Source organism: Diplotaxodon limnothrissa, linkage group LG17 (genome assembly GCF_057381915.1).
Source record: "Diplotaxodon limnothrissa isolate DT_005_m linkage group LG17, D_limnothrissa_male_GT1.1, whole genome shotgun sequence".
Lineage (NCBI taxonomy): Eukaryota > Metazoa > Chordata > Actinopteri > Cichliformes > Cichlidae > Diplotaxodon > Diplotaxodon limnothrissa.
Genome location: NC_140612.1, coordinates 13780644 through 13806503, shown reverse-complemented (window position 1 = coordinate 13806503; position 25860 = coordinate 13780644). Strand labels below are relative to the sequence as shown.

The 25860-nt window shown below is 43.8% G+C and overlaps 1 protein-coding gene across 1 annotated transcript; it reads left to right on the top strand.

Moving 5' to 3' along the window:
- Positions 1-898: 898 nt before the first annotated feature.
- On the top strand, positions 899-25547 carry slc22a23b (solute carrier family 22 member 23b). The gene is made up of 10 exons (XM_085375844.1): positions 899-1327; positions 2925-3028; positions 4728-4882; positions 20498-20684; positions 20905-21032; positions 22290-22392; positions 22602-22828; positions 23463-23495; positions 23667-23790; positions 25001-25547. Exons 1-10 carry the CDS (start codon positions 899-901, stop codon positions 25419-25421), a joined length of 1911 nt encoding a protein of 636 aa, XP_085231970.1. The 3' UTR covers positions 25422-25547.
- The last annotated feature ends 313 nt before the right edge of the window (positions 25548-25860 follow it).

The following is a 25860-nucleotide window of genomic DNA, read 5'->3' as shown; positions in this document are numbered from 1 at the left end:
CACCGTGAATCATGTGGAATCAGCGGAAAACATGATGAGTGCGTAATCCTGACACGCTTTCTGCTCAGTGCAGAGGGCACAGGCTGCACAAAGGGGATCATTGTTGCCTGCAGATGCCCGTCAGTGGTGCAGTCGCTCTTTGAAGGCTCTCCAATCGCAGCGCATAGCGCGACGAAGGAGGGCGGGGTTTGTCTTCCGTCCCCCATTACTGCTCCAAGCCCCTCTCTGGCACAGCGTCCCATTGACTAGACTGTGACAAACCGAGCAGCGTGCTTCACTGCGTCTCTGAACTCAGCGCTCTCAAAAGTGGACTCGTGATGTCTGCGAGGACGCGCATTCTGGGCTCGAGGAGATAAATGACGCGCACCTGCAGAGGGTCGCGTTTTGGACAGGTATGAGACCTGTGGCACTCGCGGATGAGGAACCGGCAAATCTTGCGAAGATCTGAATGCAGCTCAGTATCACACTTCCATTCAACCACCGGGCCTGGCGCATGGATGGATCCGGCTGCACTCATGGAATACAAAGCCCGTGAGCATGCCCGTCCGAGCCCACCGCTCTCCGGGAGCCTCTCCACAGCGTCCTCCTCCTCCTGACACAACCGCTCCACTCGGACACCCACCGGTCACTTCAAGTCCCGTCGCCATGAGGACGACTGCTCGGTGATTCGGTGCATCTGCGCGCCCGCACGGACCGGAGACCTCCCTCCCCCCTCTCTCTCTCTCTTTCTCTGTCTGTGTGTGTTTTGGGGTTTGTGCTTTTGTTGGCCGTACACCGGATTTATCTGTGCGGCGAGCTTCCTTTGTGTCAAAGGGCTTAACGCAGAGTGCGCGGAGGGCGACAGAGTGGGGGCTTCGCCCGCTGTTGCGCACAGCTGCTCTCTTTGTGCCGGGTCGTAATGGCAGCGGGACAGCCGGAGGCGCAGGACCACACGCCTGAGAACGGCTTCACCCCGTTGGAGCGCCCGGCGCCCCGGCTGCTGCCGCACATCGACGGCTCCGTTCTGCCGTCTCTCGGGGGCTTCGGGAAACACCAGAAGCAGCTCGTGGTCCTGACCTGGATACCGGCGTTGTTCATCGGCTTTAGCCAGTTTTCGGATTACTTCCTCCTGGCGCAGCCCAATGGCACTTGCGTGCAGCCACTGGCAAACGAAAGCGACTGGACCGCGGCGACCCCGCCGGTCACCGTCACCAGCATCGCGCCCTCGTTGAAGCCCACAGGCAACGGCACCGGGCACGGATACGGCGACGGCGTCGGAATGCTGTGCGCTTGTAAGGAGTGGAGGCTGGAGCTGCAGACGGGACTTAGTCAGAATGTGGTTACCAAGGTAACGAGTGAGCGCCATAGACCCATAGTGTTATTCAGGGGTGGGTAGGTGGGGGGGATTGCCGTCATCATCACTACTGCCAGCCTCAGACAGTTGATTGACACGTTACCCACTGACCCGCGTACTGTTTATTTATTTATTGTGCTTTGGAGTGAGCTGGTGCTGCCTGGTACATCAGTTCAAAGAGAATAATGAGACTCTTTTTACATCTTACACTTAAGCGCCTGAATTCCAGAGTGTATGAGTGGAGTGTGCAGAGAGAGAAAGGGAAGAGAGAAAATAGGAGCCCGGAGAGCCTAACACATACACAAACTACAGGACAGAGCCGAAAAAGAGTTAATGACATGAAGTTGTATATAAACAGATGGCGAGTCAAAAGAGGCCAATGAAGGAGAAGCGCTCAGTGCATCATGGGAGGTTTTCGCACATACATTAAGACTAGTATTCCTACCCAGAGCTCTGCTGGTGCTAGTGTCAACTGGTTTATGGCAATAAACTAATACTGAAGCCCTTGTGTCACAATAGCTGAAAACTTTGGTTGACTCATTTATATCGCACAGCGCACAGATAATACAGTAATGATCACATTAGCATACTATTCTACAGGTAGTGGGAGGAGGCAGTATTCAAGCACAATAAACACAGAAGCATAATGAAACTCTGTTTGACATATTTGCCCCGGGGTCCTCAAGCGGGATAATTCTGACATGTGCTTATGTTCAAACCTTAGTTTATTTATTTTTTCTTGGAATCCAATTACAGAGACAGAATTCAGAAAAAAACCCCACCAAACTGAATCCTTGTGACAAGAAGAGGCTGAACGTTAATAAGCAACAATGCTGATCGTTGCTTCTGCATTTGTGCATTAATGACACCTGCTTTCTCAGATAAAAGCGGTGCTAAAAGCCCAGACTTAATAAACTCACAGTGGCTGTGTTGTCCAGCCATCATAGAGCATAACCTCTAACTGTCTCTCTCTACTCACTCTTCGTGGTGCAGTTGGATGCTCAGCAGGGAGATGTGTAAATTTTTTGTTAAACACCAACATTGGATTCACACACAGCTCAGTCACTCCACTGGGCTCTCTTGCAGATGCTGTCAAGGCTATGCACAAGTATGGTGCACACGTAGTGCTTCTGCATGTGTCCTTGGCTAAACTTCAGCTGCTGAGTGCTGCAGTGGTGTGTGCACTGACCCACTGGCTTAGAGGAAAGAGTGGGAAACTATTGATTGTTGTTATAACAGACATACAGCTGCTTTCCCACATGCACTGTGTCTGCTCTCTCTTTGTCTCTCAGAAACACACATAAATATAGATGTGGGATGAACACTTGAATATTTAAGAAGTGTTTGTAGCATGTTTGCAGATGCGTCCAACTTCATGAATTATCAACACAGTGAGTCAGAGAGTGAGAAGAGTTTGACAGGATTCTGATGAGAGAAGCCCACGTTTCTTTTTTGGCTTCTGTGCAGCTTTCATATTATAAGTGTCTCAGCTCCTCCTGATGTCTTATTCCCTTTTAACATGTTGGGAGTGCCTTACTCTGAAAACAATATCTGACTTATGTTTCTCTCATTCTTTTTGTTTCTGTTCCAGTGGAACCTAGTGTGTGACTCGGCCTGGAAGGTTCACATTGCCAAGTTCTCTTTGCTTGTGGGCTCCATATTTGGATACCTGGTGATGGGTGTCATGGCTGACTGGTACGCTGCCTCCTTCTTTGTCTGTTTTGTTAGACTGTAAGGATAATTCCAGGTGTCACAACTAAGATCTGCATTTGGTGGTAACAGTATGGTAACAGTGTCCTCAGCACTGCTTGGAATCAGAAAAACATGTTCAGGCAGGCTGAAAAAAAATTCCCAAAGAAAAGCCAAACATATCTAGAAGAAGGAAAAAAACGTGTAAGCAACGATTAACTAAACTTGCCCATTCTTTTAAAACCTTATTTCTTTCCCTTTAACACACTGCAGTATGTCTTTGTGCTGCATTATTGTTTCAATAAACTCAAAGAATATAAACTCATCGGTCACTCATTAGGCACCACTCTTTAACCGTTAGCTGAAATATCTAATCAACCAATCACATGGCAGGAACTCAGTGCATTTAGACATGGACTAGATGACCTGCTGAAGTTGAAATTGAAAAAGAAAGGTGATTTAAGTAAGTTTGAATGTTGGCTATTGGTAGCAGATGGGTTTTTCTTGTCAGAACTGCTCATCTGCTGGGCTTTTCCCACACAGCTTGTAGAGTTTAAAGAAAATGGTCAGTTACCTGGGTGCAAATATCTTCCTAATGTCAGAGGTCAGAGGTGAATGCCCAGAGTGCTTAGAGCTATTATTAGGCAACTGTAACTCAAATCACCACTCGTTCAAACCAAGGCATGCAGAGGAGCATCTCTGAACAACATGTTGAACCTCGAGGCAGATGGACTGTACGGGCAGAAGACCACACTGAATACTGCTGCTGTTAGCAAATGACAGGAAAATGAGGCTACAGTTTGCATGGATTTCCCCAAATTAAACAATAGAACATGGAAACACGAGCCTCTGTTTCTGCTGCTACATTCAAATCTTGTCAGAATTTCCCATAAGCAACATGAAAGCAAAGATCCATCCTGCATGTAATGGCTCAGGTTGGTGGTGGTGTAAGGGTCCAACCTGGTACTAGCGAGGTGACAAAAAAAAGGCCAGTGAATGTATTATCGAAGGACGGACCAGTTGATTGGGTGAAGATCAGCATCAGCTGTTGACTGTCGTGTCACATCAATCTTTAGCTGGCTAGATATTTAAAAATGTCTAAAATTGTGTGAGGAGGATTTTAAAGCCATTCAAAAATCAATAACAACAAATTCAAACTAAAAAGACAAACAGTGGAATTGGCATTAACCAGATTGTAAAAGTGCTTTATCCAGAGTTATCGAGAATAAGAAAAAAGAAATGTCTGACAGCTTCTCTAGGAGTGGTGGGAAGCTTAAAGAAGAGTATCGCAGAGCCTTAATGGTTAAATATCGAACTATCTGCAAAGCTAAATGATACAATATCTTTTGTAACTGAGCAAAATGCCACTGTCATCAAGTTAATTATGGTCACTTTTGCCGTCTGCAAGCCGCCCGAGTGGCATCGTGGGAAAATAAGCACCTGCATTGTGTTAGGGATCAGCAACTATGCACAACAATGTAAAGAAGCAACGGGGGCCATGAGGCCTCAGTTGGGACCTGACCCAGTGACCTCCTAACCCTCCCCTGCCCCTCCAGACCAGGACGTGCTTAGAGTCTGAAGGAAACGATGAATGCAATGTTCTCTTTCTCCGGACTTTACATGAAAAGTTTCTTTCTCAGTTTAACTGGGTTTTTAAGCTCTTTGCTACGTCTTTATCTCCCTGTCTTTCTCTCTTGTTTCTAAGGTTTGGTCGACACCCAGTGTTGATCCTTTCGGTGCTTTTCATGCTGGTGTTTGGTCTGAGTGTTGCCTTCTCTGTAAATGTCACCATGTTCAGCACCTTGCGCTTCTTTGAGGGTTTCTGCTTGGCGGGCCTTGCTCTCTCCCTCTACGTGCTCAGTAAGTACAAGCCTTCACCTTCTCATGCCTGTTTGCTTGGTCTTTTTCTTCTCTCCTTTTTCTGTTCTGTTCTCTTTCCTGGTGTATCCTTTGCTGTGTTTGGCAATGGCAGTAATGCTATTATGAAAGCCTAGAATAATCTGCTAAAGCCGAAATGAATTTGATCATAACTCAGCAACAGTTAAATGTATCGACTGATATCTTGGGTGGAAGTTTAAATACTCCAGCATAATTGATCATTTCTAAACACTCCACCTTGACCTCTTTGGAAAACATCACACAGTCAAGGGAATCATATAACTCAACTTTGATGCTTAGAAAAACTAACTGCACTTAAACTCGCCTACTTAGCTCTCTGAGGTGTAAGTCATCATAGGTAGTAACACTAACCCTGGCCCTGAATCTCTATTAGGAGCTTCCATTAGTGGATCTGGTGGCTGAATCTGAAGTATGATATGCTTTTATTGTTAAAGTTAGCTGCTACAGCACACCATGATACTCTGTTGCTCAATGTTAAAGTGGAATATGTTTTACAGTAAGGTTGTTTTTTCACTCCAAACATATTCTCCTTGTGTCACGTTCTGCAGAAGAGTCAGAGGTTTTTAAAACCGACACCAGATACTTTCAATTTGACCCCTTTGCATTCTTCACCGCTTCGCTCACTCTTTCTCATTGCTCTGTTTGCCCCCTCTTTCTCAGGCCACAGTGAGATTAGTCATACATTATGAAGATAAGGCTTTGGGGTGGGTTTTGTCCCTCTCTGCAGGGGTCCTGGATAAATCTCATCTGAACTGCTTTTGAAAACAAACAAGCAAAATAGATTCCCCTGAGCTGTCTGCCAAGAGCCTTGTGAGGAATCAGATTTAATCTGTGATGGATATGAGAATATTTGTTTTTATGGCTTATAAATCCAATATTTGCACGAATATACTGTTCCAATGGGGGATGATCATATTGTAAACATGACCAAAGTTTTAAATAGCGAGATCAGTCCCTATGCTATTAATCCCTGTAAAACAACAGCTCGGGCTTCAGGCTGCTCTAAAATGCTGTTTTCAGGTAGTTTTTTGTACTCTTGGCTCTGCTGTGAGCACAGAAGCCCCTCGCGATCAGGAAACAAAGTGTTAAAGGGAGGGGAAGGGAGCTAAAAGATGAACTGTGTGGCTGCATGAAGGCCCAGTATAAGATGCATTAGGGTTGTTTTGAACTATGAATCATGAGTGAATCAACAAGTCCAAGAATAAAAATGTGTAAATGGAAATGAACATAATAGGTTTCGCTTTGATATTACTGATAACCACTTGGAGTTTGGGTCGTTACAAAGAATATGATATAATAGAAAATGTACGAAAGGCCACAGAATATGATCTCCTCACTCCTTCAGTACTGTACTCGACTGTTAGTATGAGGTGTTTGTGGTGATGTGCTGTGCACTGTGGCCAAATCTCCAATGTGGTCTTGTTTGTCCAAAGGACGTTGTTTCACAAGTTTTGTGGTTTGTTCATCTGCAGCTTTACAAACCTAAGCTATGCTGCCAAGTTCTTGTTCCAGAGAAGAGAAAACATCTGTGTGGTCGCAGAAAATAGGCAGGTGTACAGACCTTCACACGAACCCTTGCACTAACAGTCTGATGACTAAATGTACGTCACTGGGACCCAAGCAGACCCTAGTGGACTCGCAGCCGTGGAAAGTATGATCCCCGCTTTAATACTTGTATTTCCTATGGAAGCAGTAAGGATGTGCTTAGCTTTTTCTCGGGGGCGTCATGTTCGTGGGCTGTCAAATTTTTAAAAATGTCATTTAAACAAAAGACGTTGTTTCCCACCTTGTTCCTAAAAAGTCAGAAGCCTGTTTTTTGTTTCATTATCATTATTGAACTTTTTTCTCACATACATGAATGTCACACAGCATACATTTGATCCTCTGTTTCTATACTTGGCTAATGAATTGCTTCACCCCTTTCGCTGCTGTTTTCACAGTCTGCTTACTAAAGAAAAATGTCTGTAGCGTGGGGCAGTTTTTCTGTGTTTCACTTGTTTGTGTGTTCCAAGCTAACAATGATGGGATAAGTAACTGTTTGTGTGTGTGAGACAACAGATTGTCTGTATGCACTTTGAAGTGCAACAAAAAAGGTGTTTGTGTGAGGTGTGGATGCATGCAGTAGGAGGAACATTCGGCTCCCCGCCACAGATTGGTGCTCTTTGAAGTGAACTCAGACTATGACAGTGAAAATAGATGCTGGCATCCCATTAACAGTAAAGACTATATACTGTACTTACACCTGACAACAGAACAGTGGAACACAGTTTGCAGTTGTTTTCATTGCAAGCTAAAAACACACACATGCAGGTGGAACTGTTAATAGAAAATTTCTTCATACTCTACTGGTATCACCTTCTGTTGTTTGCCAAGAGAGGTAGAGTAGGACAGAAATAGTGAAGTCAGTCAACGACATATTGTTTTGTTCGTTTGCCTGTAATGGCTACCTTGGATTTAATTTTAAGTGGTCGTTTCCTTTTGTTTCATCTTCGAAGCACCTGGTATTCCCCAGGCAGCTTAATGATGCCGTGACTGTGCTATCTTCTCTGAGATCTAGGAAAGACGTCCTGCAGTGCAAGAGAAACACAGCAAGCCAGGCGATCGGACAAGCTGGGAATCTTTCTAAGTTTGCATCCTATCTTATGTGGAAAGCAGTCAAAGCAAACTGACCAAACTGTCTCCACACAGCTTTCAGGCTGAGCTCCTGCTTTTTTAACAACTTTTATTGCGTAGGATGCTTTAGAAAATGGTTTACTCTCAGTCAACTGCTGACAATTAGAGGCTCAATAAACACGTCCATTTTCCAAGTTTGCAAATCGTTTCGTTTTGTTTGAACTTTTCAAAAGCCTAGTTTTAACTCACTCACTTAAACAGTCATCAGTTATGGCTGCAGACGGAAACTATAACAGCAATTTCTGTGGAGTACCCTGATACTCCCACAGTCCAAAGATATGCATGTTATTCTAACTGATGATTCTACACTGCCCTTAGCTGTGAATGTGAGTGTGAGTAATTGTGTCTATGTTCACTGCTCACTGATAGGCTGGGGGCAGGTGAAACTAAATGAAGGTCATGTGATTGAACTAACCAGTCAAGAACGCTCCTTTTTGATCATAACCCCCCCTATGGCTGGCTATTCTGTAATGTTCAGTATTATTATCCAGCTGCACTGCGCCATAACAGGGGAACCGGGTGCATAAAGGGGCCAGATGTTTACAGCCATCATTGATGTAAACATTCTCAAATTAAAGCTCAGAGGCAATATTTTAATCCCAAAGTCATGTTACATTTCAAACCCAATGAGCTGTAGTAGGGAAGCAAAATAATAGAGTGTCTCAGTGTTCTGAACGTGCTGTTAAAAACAGATGCTGAGGAACAACAGAGGCACATAATTGCAGTGTCTGTTGGACTGCTGAGTTGGAAATAGCATGCAGCAGGAAGAAGAAATGCAAAAATAAGCATGTAGCACGCGTGCTCTGTATTATAGATGATTTTGTCCATGCTGTGGATGCACTGCTCTGTCTGCGTTATCGCGTCTAAAAACACTCTTCTCTGCCTGCCTCATCCTCCACCTCCTTTCACCCTCTGCTGCTGTGAATGCAGCGCTGACTTCCAGTTTCTAAATCCAGCAGCTCTCCAGCCCTTTCCATTTCCCCCCTCTTTGCTTACCTCAACTTCCCCATTCACACCATCCTCTTCCTCCTCCCTCTCTCCCTCACCCTTTCACCCCATCATCCTTATTACTACCAGCGCTCACACAATCGCGCGCTCATTTTCTGGAGGCTCATTTAAAATCTCTCATCTTTTAGTTATCTCTCTATAGCACACAGCACATAATAAAATCCACTGAGCTGCCGTGAAGCTTGCCTAATATAAATGTGTTCACGTGCACGTTGTAGTGTGTTGTAGTGCGTTTTTGGTTGTTTCACAATTTCTGCACGGGCTTATTAGTTTGTAATATGGCACCTTCCTCTGAGTTGTCCTCTGGGAACTGCAGGGGATAGCGTTTCCTTTTCCTCGTGCTTTTTTCCTTCTTATTCTGTCTGTTTCAGAAGAGAATGCTGAGCCTCGTCATGAAAACATGGCTGACGATTATGCACGCTTTGGACAAAGTATTTAAAATAGACCTCTGTTCCACATTTTTTTAAACTTTTGAGTTGTGGGCCATGGATTTTATTCAGGAGATGGTTATATTTATATTAGCTGCTATACTTCCAATGAGAAACAGTCTTTTTAAAACCAACAAAATCTAATGAAGCATGTCAACTCACTGCCAGAGAGGCATTCAGTCAGACGCCAGGCACTTTGTTAGCTTTGCGTTTTGCACTTTGCTTTTCCTTTTTTCTTACGACTTTTTTCACTTGCTGCTTAGGTTTACATGCTGAGAACAACACTGACGCCATAACTTGATGTGTCCGCTTTTGTGTAACGAGCCACACCAACACCCTGGCATTAACTGACCTGCTGGGAATAAGAGCCTGCAGTTATGCAGTTACTGCAGTTATGCAGTTACTGATTTGTAAGCCACCCAAAACTGAGAAACTGGGTGTTTGAATCCAAAACCTGGTGGACTTGGTTCCAACTCATGCTTACATACAATAAGTCTGTGGTGGGAGTGGGATCCTTCCTCCAGTTTTGCGTAACATCATGATGTATTTCCATTTGAAATTTGGATTTTCTGGTTAGCAGGTTAACCCACCAAGCATCCAACATCCACAGATGTTAAATTTTGGACTTACAATTCAGACATTATTTTCTTTTTGCTCAAACACTGAAAACAATCCTGGAGACATAGTCTTCTTGAAAAAGTGTACAAAAATATGCTTTTTTACAGCAGTAATTATTGACAAAATTCACTGGTTCATACACCATATGTGAACATGCCATGTAGTTTATAGTTCTCATATAACCCTGAATATATCCAAATATAGAGCACCTTTAGTGCACGTTGATTTTATTTTTTTGTCAAATACAAAACGCACAGTGCGTCATGGTGTGTTGTACTTACATGTACTTTTTTGATATCTCGTATAGCCCAATGGTACTTCAGTACAGTACTGAAAAAAGTATTTTCACCTTGTTTTCAGACTACATTTCCTTGTGTGGGTTTTAGCTCAGTATCAAAGTGCAAATTTTAGCCACAGCTGGCAGGTTTTTTTCAACAAAAGCTTGGCACACTCTGTGTGAACACACTGCACCATTTAACAGCTAAAGAGCCACGTAGTTCCCCAAGGACTCTTTGGACACAGACACAGTTTTAAAATGTATCTACTGGATGTGTAAATAAGCACATGTTCGCTAACAAGCTTACGAGAGTTTTATTTAGTTTAGTTTTATTTCTCATCATTGATTCGCTCTTCGTGTTCTTCCTTTTAACACCTGCTTTATTTCCTGATTAAGTTTGCCTGATGACTCCATTTCACCTTTAATAGATGTAAGTTCTGATTAAACAGCCGTTGTATATCTTGTTTCACATACTGTTCCTTCCTGCATTGCAATTAAGCTTGGAGAAATACATTTTTGTTCAGTAGTACCAATGATGACTGATAGTCAGCTCTATTTATAACTTGTTTACCCTCCCCAAAGTGTCCAAATGTCGTTGGCACATTCAAGTAAAAATAAGGACTCCAGACTCGATTCAGACTCGACACGAAAGAGTTTCTCTTGTACTGACGAACCTCCGACTTGACTTGAATGTTCTGGTTTGCAGCATACTGCGGCAGAAAAGTGGATTTTATGCTGCAGGAGTCATTTGAAAAGTTTATACAGACACATTTGGTAAGTTTCTTTTTCTCCATAAACTGGGTCAACATGTGAATCAAACATATGAATCCCAGCAGATTCACTGGAGCAACTGTAGAAAGCTGCAGAATTTTTAGTACCATTACTGAATCCTAGAGGGGGATTGGTATTCGCTTCTCAAAAGATTTTCAGTGAATGTAATTTGCATGGGCCCAGAAGAATTAGGCTGCAGTTGCGTTAGAGTAGTGGAACAAGGTTAATGCCTTTGCCTTTTCCTCTCTGTCTCTGCCCCTTGATTTCCTTGTAGGAAATGACAAAGACAAGCACTATACGGTGTATGCAGGTGTGTGCAGTTTTGAGCTCATGGTGAGGACTTCTGCTGACTCAGATGCTGTGCCCTTGTCAAGCTGTCTATGAAGTCACCCCCTTAGGCTGAAACAGATTTGTGTCATGACTGATTAATATTGTTTAGTCTATAAAATGCCACAAAAATGCCTAGCGGGGTTTCAGGAGCCCCATATGGTGTCTACATAGTGCTTGTTTGGTCTGTCCAAATTCCAATTGGTATTTTATTTTAAGTTAAATCCTCACATGCTAACAGCATGACTGTTTTCTGTTTTCTTTTTATTGTTGTAGGGTCTTTACCTTACAGTATAAAAGGCCTTGAGGCAACTGCTATGATTTGGTGCCATATAAACAAAACTGAATTGAAATTCAGGTGGAAGATTGATGGTATGAGCCTCAGCTCCACCAGTCTCGTGTTGAAGTGTCCTTGCACAAGATACTGAACCCTACATTTCCCCCAAAACATTCATTATTGTGAGAGAGAGTGTATGTATTAGTTAAAAAGAAATAGAAAGTGCTGAATGAATGTGTGTGTGTGAATAGGTGAACAGTGTTATAAAAGTCACAAATCTTCACACTGGAGAGTAAAAGCTACTTTCAGCTGCTTCTATTCACAAAGGGTTAAAACAGTGGGTAGCTCTGCATGTTTGACTCTGCAAATTCCTTACTGCAGATGTCCTTCCTGACGCAACCCAAAGGGATTTGTGCTTCCTCCCAGGATCGAACTAGGGCTCGTGATGATAGAGACACCAGCAACCATAGTCAGTTGTCTTGTAGGGGCCAGAGCAGGCGACGTTAAGGGAAATTTAAAACTACTGGCTAAGGGTAAACATAAATTCAATAAATTATAACATTATATTTCACATCGGTAGTAATGACACCGGGTTACGTCAGTTGGAGGTCACTAAAACCAATATTGAATTGTGTGTTACTTTGCCAAAACAATGTTGGACTCTGTAGTTAACTGTAGTCGGTCCCCTCCCCAATTGGACAGGAGTGACATGTTTAGGTGCATGTTCTCCTTTAATTGCTGGCTGTCTGAGTGGTGTCCAAAAAATGATGTGGGCTTTATAAATAATTGGGATGCTTTCTGGAGGAAACCTGGTCAGTTTAAGAGAGACGGCATCCATCCCACTTTGGATGGAGCAGTTCTCATTTCTAGAAATTTGGCCAAATTTATTAAAACACCCAAAACGTGACTATCCAGAGTTGGCACCAGGAAGCAGAATTGCAGTCTTACACGCCTTTCCTCTTACTTCTCGCCTCCTGTTACCCCCCCCCCCCCCCCCAAAATCCCATCCCCACAGAGTCCCCACTGTGTCAGCTCCCAAACAGACAAAAAATAAACTAAAAACTAACTGTGAATTAATAATTGATAAACAAGTCAATTTACTCTGCCTGTTAGAAACCTGGTTGCAACAGGATGATTATGTTAGTTTAAATTAATCAACAGGCCGAGCAGGTTGGGGGGTGTCCAACCTTCTTTTTATCTAACAAATTCTTGAAGTAGTTCTAAAACAGCTAATTAATCATCTGCAGAGGAATAGACTATTTGAAGAGTTTCAGTCAGGTTTCAGAGCTCATCACAGCACAGAAACAGCTTTAGTGAAAGTTACAAATGATCTCCTTATGGCCTCTGACAGTGGACTCATCTCTGTGGTTGTTCTGCTAGACCTCAGTGCAGCGTTCGATACTGTTGACCATAATATTCTATTAGAGTGATTAGACCATGCTGTAGACATTAAAGGTACTGCATCACAGTGGGTTAAATCATATCTATCTAATAGACTCCAATTTGTTAATGTAAACTGAGGGTCCTCTTCACACACCAAGGTTAATTATGGTGTTCCACAGGGTTCAGTGCTAGGACCAATTCTGTTTACATTATATATGCTTCCCTTAGGCAGTATCATCAGAAGGCATAGCATACATTTTCACTGCATGGTCGTCTCATGTCAATTTGTCATGTTTGTTGCGATTCTTAGTGTTCAATTACAACCTAACAAATCCCATCTCTCTCTTGGTTCTATTTCATGCTTAGCACTAATTAGCATCTTAGCTTGCAGTATTGTGAGCGAGCTAGCATACTAACAGTGGCATTTAACTTATAGCAACTCTGTAAGTTAAACAATTAAGAACAGTTAATGAAAGCTTGTTATAATAGTTTTGGGTGTTTGTTTGTTTTTTGGCTCCATTATAGCTTTTTGTTTCAGGAACACGACACTCCCTTTTTCCAAAATTTCAACAATATCTTTTCCCATCACCAGCTGAGCTATAAATCTTCGTCATAATCGCAAACACAGACTGTGGTTCTCACTCTGAGCTCATGCTGTTAGGAAGCTAATTGTCTCTCCATGCTGTTCTCATGCCAGAGGCAAGGTTAGCCAGGGAGCAGCAGACAACATAAAAGTGTGTGTACGTGTGTGTGGTAGTACTATCAACCATTCATCATTGAAAATTAGTTTGACCATTCTATCAGCTTCTTTTTATTCAGACCCTTTTTCTTTCTGTATGACTGTTCACTTTTAGATGCAAAGTATGAGAAGCTGTGGGGGGATTAAAAAAAACTGTGGTGGTGCTGGGGGTGGAGGTGCTTTTATGGAGGGTGTGAAAGCTACTTCAACCACACTGATGAGCTAGAGGGAATGGGGGGGGGGGGGGTTGCACACAGGAGGGAGGGTGGCAGTGGGCAGTGAGATAATCAGCACAAGGAGAGCCATTCTCCCACTCAGCTGGAACAAAAGGTCCTTGCCAGCATGCCTGTTTGTGTGTGCGTATTGATATCCCAGTAGAGTCAGCAGGATCAGGCTCCTCCCCCAGAGAGTTGGGTAGCATTTTTTTTTTTTTTTGTGAGGTTACTTTAGGGATACATTGCCTTTGCCAAAGTACAGTTGATTTTCTCTTTTCGATTGTGATTCAGTCTTATTGACTGTGAACAAAGGTAATATTGAGTGACTGCAGCTCAAACTGACTACATGTGCATACTAGCTGAGTAAAAGTGCAATAATAATTTTATATTTCCAGATGATAAAGTTTGGTGTTTAGTGTTGTCTGTAAGTAAAGCAAATTAAGGTTTAACAAACAAAACTTTTTAACCTTACAATAGCGAATTTTTGTATTTCGACACACCCGTAGAATACAAAATGCAAAGGGTTTGATTTGACAGGAGAAGATGCAAAGAATAAGATAAGATGGAGTCAGATGATCTGTTTGTTTGTGCTTAGCTAAAGACAAGATTAATATTATAGTAGGTAGCATGTCTAGAACACTGGCATACCCCTAGACTCTAGGGGTATGCTTCTCGCTTCAGGTGCAAGAGGTTCTGGGTTCGAATCCTGGACGAGCCTCCATTTGTGTTGCATCCCCCCCTGACCATGGTGGGGGCTAAGGCAGGGAGGAGACATTAACACAAGACCACCAAAATTAACGAAGACGGACAACAGCTAGGTTAATAGTCAGGCAGGATTTCATTCTGTTGTCATGCCTTGACAACAATGAACTTGACAACAAAAAAAAAAGTGGGGAAGGAGGACCAATCGGTTGAGCCAAATCAAATAAATTAACAAAACAAAAGGAGGTCAACAGCTTCCCTGGGTCTAAATAAAGCAATATGCAAAACAAAAGGCCCGTCTAGCTGCTCGACAAAAAAGTCCAGTCAAAACATACAAAAGTGGCATCAGCTGCATAACCTAGTGTCTGTAACAGTCAAACCTCTGCTGCCAGTGTATAGGGTACCCCAAGCTTACTTGTCCAGCCTCCCACCAACACACTCTGTTTTACGTACACAGAAGCCTACAAACAAGAGTTCCACAAGAGTCAGAAGCTGCCCAGCTGTCCAGGGAGCTGCTCTTTTCTACTGATCCCTGGCAAGCTATTGACCTACTGTGCCCAGGTCAGCCAATAGACGTGTGCCAATTATCTTTGAATTGGCCAATAGGTGGAGGCTTGACACCTGAAAGACAGGAGCAACAGAAAAACAGAGCAACGTACTCTGGCATGTAACAACTCTTTACCATGTTCTCAGATCACTCCAATGTAAATTAATGAAGGAATCAGTCCAGTTTTTACTGCAATCTTGCCAAATAATTTCACATGGATGGTCCTTTTATAGCCAAGCATTTTGCATGATTGCTTAAAGCCAGTTTTTTAAACATGATTTTTTAAAAAGAAATCTAGTAATTAGGTGTATCATGGAAAATGTATATTGTAAATAAAAATCACAATGAAATTAAAGTGAAAATGTGGTAAAAACACACTGGACCTGAACTGTAATACCATCACTGCCGTTCCAATTGTGAATGATCGCACGCGTCTCACGTCCTCGGGAAGTCTGGACTCCCGAATGAACTTTCCAGGTACAAACTAGCATGTAAACAAGTAAAAACTTGCATACTTGGATATTAAGAAACAGTCAAGGAGAAGAAGAAGCTAAAATTTGGACCCACAAATTTTTGTGAGAGTAGTAGTATGTCTTCTACTCTTTTTGGGACTTTTTACCACCACTTCTGGAGAATCTGTAAGCCAAGCCATTGTTTACTGTAGGGAGCAGCTGCTAGCACTGGGCAACAGGAAAGTACTCCTGGAGGAGCGACCCAAGATTCCGAAGGAATTATGACGTTGGAGGAGGGGACGCAGGGCTGGAGTGAAGTACCAGGAAAGAAGGAGACGGTACAAACCAAGCATTCCATCCATTCTCATGGGTAATGTAAGATCTTTACCCAACAAGATGGAAGAGCTAATTGCGCTAACCAGACTGCAGTGGGAGTACAAGCAGAGCAGCCTCCTCCTGTTCACTGAGACATGGCTCAGGGACCACACACCGGACTCTGTCATAACTCTGGATGGCTTTCAACTGGTTAGAGCGGACCGGAATGCAAAGGAGAGTGGTAAGAGGAGAGGTGGTGGACTAGCAATGTATGTCAATGAGAGATGGTGTAACCCGGGGCACATCACTGTGAAGGAACAGAGCTGTACCAAAGACATTGAACTGTTGGCAGTTAGCGTCCGGCCATACCACCTGGCCAGGGAATTTTCACACGTTATTGTGCTGACTGTTTACATCCCACCCTCGGCCGACGCTACAGCAGCCTGTGATTACATTCACTCCACTGTCTCTCAGCTACAGATGGCACATCCGCAGTCCCTCATTATTATTTCTGGGGACTTCAATCATGCCTCACTATCTGTCACTCTCCCAAACTTCTCCCAGTACGTTGACTGCCATACAAGGGACAGCAAAACCCTGGATCTATTGTTTGCCAACACAAAGCAGGCTTACAGTGCATCACCCCTCCCCCCGCTTGGCCACTCAGACCACAACCTGGTCCTTCTCCACCCCACCTACACTCCTATGGTGAAGAGGAACCCCCCCACGAAGAAGGTGATAAGGGTGTGGTCTGAGGAATGCACTGAGGCCTTAAGAGACTGTTTTGAATGCACAGACTGGCAGGAACTCTGCAAGCCTCACGGTGAGGACATCGACGCCCTCACTCACTGCATCACGGACTACATTAATTTCTGTGTTGAGAACACTGTGCCTACCAAGAAGATACAGTGTTTCTCAAACAATAAACCGTGGGTCACAACAGAACTGAAGGCCCTGCTGAACAAGAAGAAGAGTGCTTTCTGGTCGGGAGACAAGGAGGAACTTAAGAAAGTCCAAAAGGATCTTAAATACAAGATCCGAGAAGGCAAGGAGTGCCTCAGGAGGAAGATGGAAAACCAACTCCAACAGAAAAACGTCAGAGAAGTCTGGAGGAACATGAAACAAATCTCTGGACATTTCCAGGACAATGGAGGAGCCACAGTGTCTGCTGGCCGGGGGTGGGCTAACGACTTGAATCTGTTTTTTAACAAATTTGACAATGGCCCACTTATCACCTCTCCCACCCCCCAGGTTCCATTAACCCCCCTCCATTTGCCGCCCCCCCTCCGGGTGCAATGCCATTGTCACCTGAGCTCTCCTCTCACCACAACCCTGCTTCACCCCCTTCACACATCTATCCACAACAAAGCAAGCCCCACCCCCCACTCCAGCCCAGTCTCACATCACATCTACTTCACAGCTGATCAGGTGAGAAATCAGCTCAAGAGGACGAAGGCAAGGAAGGCAGCAGGTCCGGATGGAATCTGCTCCAGACTGCTCACGGACTGTGCAGAGCAGCTCTGTCAGGTGGCCCTGTACATCTTCAACCTGAGCCTGAGCCTGGAGAGGGTTCCTGAACTGTGGAAGACTTCCTGTGTGGTTCCGGTGCCAAAAATCGCACACCCCAGGGAGCCCAACCACTTCAGGCCTGTTGCCTTGACTTCTCATCTGATGAAGACCATGGAAAGGCTCATCATGCACCACCTTCAGCCACTGCTGGGCTCAGAGATGAACCCCCTGCAGTTCGCCTACTGTTCTGGAATTGGGGTGGATGACGCTGTCATCTACCTGGTACACCGATCCCTCTCTCACTTAGAGCAGGCGGGGAGCACTGTGAGGATCATGTTTTTTGACTTCTCCAGTGCTTTCAACACCATCCAACCTGCACTACTGAGAGGGAAGCTGGAGGGAGCCGGAGTAGGCAAACAGCTGACTGCATGGACCATCGACTACCTTACCAACAGACCACAGTATGTGAGGCTCCATGACTGTGTCCGAGGTGGTAATCTGCAGCACGGGGGCACCACAGGGCACGGTTCTTTCACCTTTCCTGTTCAGCCTTTACACTTCAGACTTCTGTTATAATTCGGACGATTGCCATATACAGAAGTTCTCAGATGATACAGCCATCATTGGATGCGTATCAGACGGGAATGATCGGGAATACAGGGGGGTCATCAGTGACTTTGTTGGCTGGTGTGAGACCAACGTACTCCGAATCAACGCCGGCAAGACAAAGGAGATGATCATAGACTTCAGGAGGAAGTCACCCCCTACAACACCGGTGAACATCCAAGGGAAAGACATTGAGATAGTGGACTCTTATAAGTACCTGGGTGTTCACCTCAACAATAAACTGGACTGGACTACAAATACAGACGTCCTGTATAAGAAGGGCCAGAGTCGACTCCACCTGCTGAGGAGACTGAGGTCCTTCGGAGTCTGCAGGACTCTGTTAAGGACATTCTATGACACTGTGGTAGCATCTGCCCTTTTCTATGCAGTGGCCTGCTGGGGGAGTGGATGCACGGACAGGGACAGGAGCAGGATTGACAAACTGGTGCGGAGGTCTAGCTCCGTGCTGGGATGTCCCCTGGAGTCTGTAGAGGTGGTTGGTGAGGGGAGGATGTTAGTAAAGCTGACATCCATCATGAACAACCCACATCACCCACTGCATGAGTATGTGAGTGGGCTGAGCAGCTCCTTTAGTCAGAGACTGAAACACCCTCGCTGCAGGAAGGAGCGCTTTCGCAGATCATTCATCCCAACAGCAGTTAGTCTCTATAACTCCTCTATCACGATGTCATAAGTCACTGGACACTGTGAACATCCACGGTCACCACTTCATGCATAATGGACCTTCCATGACCTTCCAAGCTATATAGTTTATGTCTTCCATATTTCCAACTATATCCATAATCACATACTGTGTATGCTACCATTGTATATAGTGTATTATCTTACTTTTTTCATTGATTGTACTTATTTGTATTTTTGTATTTCCTTCATATATCTGTACCTGAGCTGAGGCGACGCAAAAATTTCCCCGCTGTGGGATCAATAAAGTCTTGTCTTATCTTATCTTATCTTATCTTATCTTATCTTATCTTATCTTAATACATATTAGACACATTTAGCACTGATGGCTTGACATGGGTTAAGGCAAATGCTTAAAGCTGAAGTTGCATTCACTGTTGTTTTGGGTAATGAGTTATCGTACAGTATACATATCCTGCTGAAACAAAGCTTGTTTATTTAAAGTCAGCGACTTGTATTTTTAGCTGCATCATCCTTGTCATTTGGTCTTGTTTCCTACGAAGTGCACAGAGCTTAACTGAAGCTTAATAATGGCCACCTGTTGCTGCCTTATACAGGGTTGAGTTTTCTGGGATAAACAATGCTAAATTGCTCAGCAGGGTGGATATAAAAAGCAGAGTTGGGTGATTTTCTCAGTCTGTTTGTCACCATTAGCGACCTCTTTCACATTAGACTCAGTCGTTCGATCTGCTGTTGAGTAAATTATTGATTTGTGCAGTTTTAATTGTACAGACTGACCGAGATCTGGGAACAGCGTGTGGTTACTAAACACACAGGACAAGAAACCGATATGAAAATAAAGCCGATCAGCAGAAGTGTAACTAAGCATCCATCACATTCACATCCTGGGTCAACTCTGGCTCGTGGTCTGACTTCTCAGTTTCTTTTTGTGATTTGAGATAAAGTTATTATTTATTTATTTATTTTACATTGGAAACATTTGGATTTGATAATTTACATTTAATGCTATATTTTTAGACCGCTATGTTAAAAAATAGTGAAAAGCTGTATACTGCTCCCATCACTGGGCCAGAGACAGACTCACACTGTCTTTTTGGCTAGAAAAAGTAGAAGCAGAAGGCCAGGTTAAGGATTATGGGTCAGTGCAGTTTCCTTCATCTGTTTTGGACCTTGTGTGGGAAGATTTTTGACTCAGGTCTAAGGAAGAAAAACAGTTCAAGGGAATTTCAGTAATACCTTTAACCTCTAGCTGAATCATTTTCCTTTCATTCTTTTATCTGAAAATCTTAGTCATCTTTCCATCCCGCCTCCTTCTTCCTCATTGTGTTTTTCTCTGTATTTCCTCCTCTCTCTCTCTCTCTCTCTCTCTCTCTCACTCTCTCACACACACCAGTCTTTATTATCATTCCTCTGGTGATTCCACTGATGAATGGAGGGACTTTTGGAGGGTTAGGTAATTTGTATTCAGTCCCTACTCTACTTTCTTTACTCTGTCAACCCCCCAGCCCAGCTTCCTCTCTCTGCCTCACAATAACAAGTGACAGTACAGGTTAGTGAGTATAGTGAGTATGCCCCCCTTCCTCCCTTCTCATCCACCAACAATGGTCACCTTCAAAAGGCCCTTGCCATATGGGCCAGGCCATCTGGACTGTGCCATGTTACAGGCAGTAAGGGAAAGGATAGGAGCCCAGTCACGTGGGAAGGACTTAAAGGACGGTTCCAGCGAAAAGCTCACCGAGCAGCTGAACTCACTCACACGCTTCCACATGCAGTCCATCCTAACTTAATGAAGAGGCCTGGTGTTAAACTAGTGCGCTCTCAGGGGAAGGATCAGCAATAAGTGTTCAATAATTCATGACAGGAAATTCAGTGCCTACCTCACCATTAAACAAACACATGCTCTTTCAGGCCATTAAGACAGCTGCAAGTTTATAATGGTAATCACATCCAAACACACAGAGCGCATACATAATTTATTCGCCTATCGTGGCGCACTGACACCAAAGGAAGCCATGTTTTCTGTAAAATGAAGTCTTTTTGTTCTCGTACTTGTCTTTTTATTTTAGGGATCGAGCTGTGTTTGCCAGGTTGGCGTTTCTCCATGACTATGGTGGCCAGTTTTCTTATGGTGGGCGGGCAGCTATTGATGCCAGGGGTGGCCGCTCTGTGTCGCCATTGGCCAAACCGGGATGACTGGCAGGTCCTGCAGATCGTCATAATCAGTCCTTTCGTACTGATGCTGCCATACGTCTGGTGAGTCCCGCCCTCTGAAGAAAATCCACAGCTCTGAGCCAGGCGATGGCTTGTACAGTACACACGGCACCACACAAGCTCGCTCCGATTTTACAAACAATAGTCTCTTTCTCCTCTTGTTTTCTTCTGCCCTCACTTGTTTCTTTCTTGCGTTTACAAATCTTCTGCTCATCCTTTGTCTGCTTCTCCTCGCCATCCCCCTCTTTCACTCCCTCTACAGGATTTTTCCCGAATCCCTGCGCTGGTTGCTGGCCACCCAGCATTACCGGCGGTCCAAAGCCATGATGCTGCAGATCGCCAGGAAGAACCAAGTCGACATGACAACTGAGCCAAGCGGAGTTCTTACAGGTGAGGATGAATTCAAGAGGGAGCGAGAAGATGAAAGATCCCACAACCACTGGGCCACGAATTCTATTCTTTCTGTTGGTTTCCTTCAATTCTCTTCACTTTGCAATGTATTTAAATTGTCAGCTGCTGCTCGGTGTGATGAAATGAGCAAGCAAAGACACTGACATGCATATAAAACTGCTCAGACCATTGATATGATGAAATGCAAACGCAATAAGGTAAAGATCCATAGTCCTTTAGGTTGTTAATGGTTTTTTATTATAATATACACAAAGTCTGACTTCCAAATAGTGCGGAGAGCATGTGCACTGTCAGTTAACAACAACATTGTTATCCTGTAAATCTCAGTTGAGTACGAAGCACCTGGGGTCTCATTTAAAAAGAATGTGTAGGATCCATACTATACCTGAGCAGAGAAGCTGAGATGGTGTGGACAAAAAATAGCAATAATAATTATAGAGCATGCCTATGCTCACCAGCTCAGAAGCTTCCCTTTATAAATCACGGTCAGTATAGAAATGTGTGCACTTCAATCAGTCTTCTACCCTTCCCTCAAAAAGCTGTTTTGCTGTGGTGAACTTGGCCCACTTTATAATAACTTGTGATGATATTTAGTGTAATGGATGTATGATGAAAAATATGATGTTGAGTTGGAGAAATATTTGATTCTGCTCATCTCAGTGCTGCCGTGGGTTACTGGCATTTCAATATTTATGATAAAGTAGATCCATAAGTACTACATTATAGGAAATCATACTTAACGTATGAGGTGAAGTATTATGTATTGGTTTTTACATCATGCCTTTAATTTAGCACCTCACAATGTGCATTGCTAATTTCTGTCTGTCTCCAAAATGTTCATAAGCGTGGGTCGGACTCTCTGTACCAGTGTGCACGTCAAGATTGCCTTTGAAAACTCCCAACTTGTGCGTGGGAAGTTGCACAGGCCTTTTTCAGACTTCATTTTCGGCGTGCGCCATGTTTATAAATGAGATCCCTGGCTATTAACGTGTCTCACCTTTCTCTGCCACGACACTTCTTGTTCCCCCGAGATGGTGTTTGATTCATTGTCGCTGCTTCTCCCAGTAGCCAAGCAGTCAGAGGGATGATGAGAGTGGGCACAGTGATGTCCTACATCTATCTAAAGCCCCCCCAAAGCTCTTTAGCTTCTCCGTGCTAGAGATCCCTTATGGCCGGGTGCTCATTACCACCTGAAAAGGAAAGGTCTCAAGGTGTGCGTTTCATGTTTCCTACCAGAGCTGGAGCAGGAGCTGCACAAGAAACCCCAGAGGAGCTGCATTGTCAAGATGATGAGCACCAGGAACCTGTGGAAAAACATTGTGGTGCTGTGTGTCAACTCGTAAGTGTGTTGCGTTTGTGGTCCCGGCTTGTACAGTTCCTTTGCTAATAACAGCCAACATCCGTTGTGTTGAGAGCATGAATTACACATGAGCTGGTCTCCAGAGAATGAAGACATACTCAAACCTCACGTGCCCTGTGGCGGACGCATGTTTTAGGTGGCACCTCATTGGCCACTCTCTTATTCTGTGGTTTTGTCTTGATGTACAGTCTGACAGGTTATGGAATTCACCACTGCTTCGCTCGCAGTATGATGGACCCCGAGGCTCAGCCCACGGCTTTGTGCCATGCTGACTATTACACCATGGCGGGCATCGCCGTGGCAACCTGTCTAGCACTATGCCCTGCGGTCGGGCTGATGGGTCGGCGTGGAGGGCTGCTCACATTCATGATCATAACAGCCCTGGCATCACTGCTGCAGCTGGGTTTGCTTAACTGTAAGTAATAAAAAAATGCACAAGTAGACCATTCAAATCAACTTTATTTATATAGCTCCAAACCACAATCACCTTTGTTACACAATCACATTTTGTTACATAGATGCACTGTAATGCATCTACGGCCATGTTTTTTGGGGGGAGACCACTACCATCATGACAGAAGGGTTTTATCACAGGATAAAAGTGATTACTTAGAATTTTTTTATAGCTACTAAAGTTACTGTAAAGTTTGACTCAAACGAAACTTTGGTGTGAAGGTCTAAAATACAACTAACTTTGTACAGACACCATGACTGTAATGTTATACTATCCTGTTGCCTTCAAAGTAAAACTATATTTCAAATAAGTAGCAAGCTATTAGCTAGGCATGCTAACTTTAGCCTCTCTTCTCAAAACTAATAGAAACATTGTTAATCCAGTCTTTACACTTTTCACCTCTTGTTTTTACTGGTGAAAATACCATGAATATATCCTTGAAACTTTTTGGAGCATGTAGTCATTATTTCAGGCTTCAGTGGTAAACTGTTCTCCTGAAGGCTTTTATTCTGCTTGTTTTGAGTCAGTGCTGTGCTGCTCTTCGTGCTTACTAATGACATCTCTCTTTTCTCCAATGCTCACTAATGGAATCCAGTGATTGGGAAGTACAGCCTTCGCCATGACACAGGTACATTTGCAGTTACGAGATTTATCATCTAAAACAATTAAAATGATAAACCTTTCCACTGGTTTGAGGAAAACTTAGTGATACACAGTAAACAATGTCATTTATGTCCCTGGAATCATGTTACATTTGTTGTTGCTGATTTTTATTGCTTGTTTCCTCTCTTTTGAACAGTTTTGCGAGACACTCTTAACAGGAAATTCTCTGTGGCCTTCTCCATAATTGGGATGTTCTCTTCTCATGCTGTCAGCACACTCAGCATTTTCTTTTGTGCTGAAATCACTCCTACTGTCATCAGGTGAGCCTGCATAGTCATAAACACAACATACATCTTATGAAAGCAAACAGTCTTATTACTTTAAAAAATATATCGTCTATTATGACAGTGTCTGCACACAGCTTTTGTTCTCAAATTGCATATTTGCTCCCTCTTGTGGTGTGTTTATGACTGACAAGTGTTTGGAAAGAAAAATGTGTGCCACATTATTGATTACAATGGCTCCACAGAAAACTGGTGAAAACGTGGCTTTATGGAAAAAGGGCTGTAAGAGGTTATGAAGGAGGTTCAGAGCAACAGATCTGACCAGATGCTGAGTGAAGACCGTTGTCAGCTTAAGAAAGTGATAAAAGTGGCTGAATAAAGCCTGCCATTTTAATACTCTTAAGTGGGATGTATCCTGCCCACTTTCAGCTCTGTACTCCTAATACATTAGCACCGTATGATTCACCAGTCAGAAAATCCACAAATATCCTATATTAGGCTTTGGTGCAACCTCTTCATCTGAAAGAAAAAAGCCATTTGAGCTCATATCCTTTTCACTCCAGCCTCCAATTGTTCTGATTGGCTTTCCCTTACAAACAGAAGGTCCAAACAGCAGGTGGGTGGGGCTTCTATGCTTACAACTAGAGCTGTTTTTATGACATGACTAGGTGATGTGTTCTACTTTTGCAAATATAATACAGAGACAAAAATAGGAAAAAAAGGGGTATGTATGTAGGCTGATCTCATTATTTGCATTGTGGTGACTGTGGCTCGAGTAGTAGACTGGGTCATCTACCAATTAGAAAGTCGTGGATCAATCTGTGACTCCTTACATCAGGGTTGGGGAACTCCAGGCCTGAAGGGCTGGCGTCATGCAGGTTTTAGATATCACACTGGGTCAGCACACTTGAATCAAATGATTCGTTCATTACCAGGCCTTTGGAGACCTTCGAGACATGTTAAGGAAGTAATTTAGGTAATTTAGGAGGTTAGAAAGCCTTTAGGCATAGTTAAAAAAGTGCTGCATGAGACAAGCTAAGTGAGGCCTGTAGTAGAAAGCTACTTTATAAGAAGCAGTCCATTTAAAGTTATTTGACCATGTTTATATCTCAAAAAATAAGAAGTCAACTTTTAATGATGTCCCAATCCTGTTGTATGAAGAATGCTTCTAGAATGCTGCTGTTTTTAGTGTAAGGTGCATCAGAACACCTTGGAAATAAATCAGCTCTGACCTCTTTTTCTGCAGGGGTGGAGGACTGGGCTTGGTCCTGGCTAGCGCTGGCTTTGGCATGCTCACTGCACCCATCATGGAGCTCCACAACCAGAAGGGCTACTTCCTGCATCATGTGATCTTTGCCTGCTGCACCCTGCTGTGCATCATCTGCCTCCTGCTGCTGCCTGAGCCACGGGGACAGCCACTGCCGGAGAGCCTGGCTGATGGAGAGACCTTTACCCGTCAGACCCTGCTCCATCCGGGAGAGCAGCACCTCCTTCTCGCCAAGAGTGATAGGGACTACTCCCGTGTTCAGGACACACCATTACATCTCTCAGCCACTGGGGGCGCTACAGTGGCAGCAGCCACCGCTCTGGCAGCGGTACCTGCCTCATACGCCCTTGCAACTGGTGGGGAGGTGATCGGGAATCATGCCATAGCCAATGGAGTGTGAGCAGCTTTGCAAGTTGTCTTCTGTGCTAATAACTGCTCCAAGCACTAACCTGAGCAAGCGATGACTGAACTTCCTGTACTTTAAGGGAAACTAATTGTTCATATGAACTCTTTTTATGTTGAGGATTCAGATGATGATGATAGTAAATTTGTGTCATTTGTAGTGACTATGATTCCTTCAGGAGTTGCCAAAAATATATTGTATTGAAGTCAGTGTATGTCAGATAATATGAGCGTCTTCAGTGGTGTTGGTGATTTTCTTGAGCCACCTTCTGCTCGAGGGTACAAGCAGACACAAGTGGAGAGACAAAGTACAGCAGAATAACTTTCAATAACGTGTGCTCTGAGTTTACTGTCTGTAGTTTTGACTCGTTGAAACTGGATTTCACTACATCTTAGATCTCTTTGTAGGTAGGTTATTTTGCACTAAATGTCAGAGA

Coding starts and splice junctions, on each gene's coding strand:
- slc22a23b (XM_085375844.1), top strand. CDS start 899: ATGGCAGCGGGACAGCCGGAGGCGCAGGACCACACGCCTGAGAACGGC. Junction 22,393..22,601: donor GTGGTGCTGTGTGTCAACTC/GTAAGTGTGTTG, acceptor CTTGATGTACAG/TCTGACAGGTTATGGAATTC. Junction 22,829..23,462: donor GCAGCTGGGTTTGCTTAACT/GTAAGTAATAAA, acceptor AATGGAATCCAG/TGATTGGGAAGTACAGCCTT.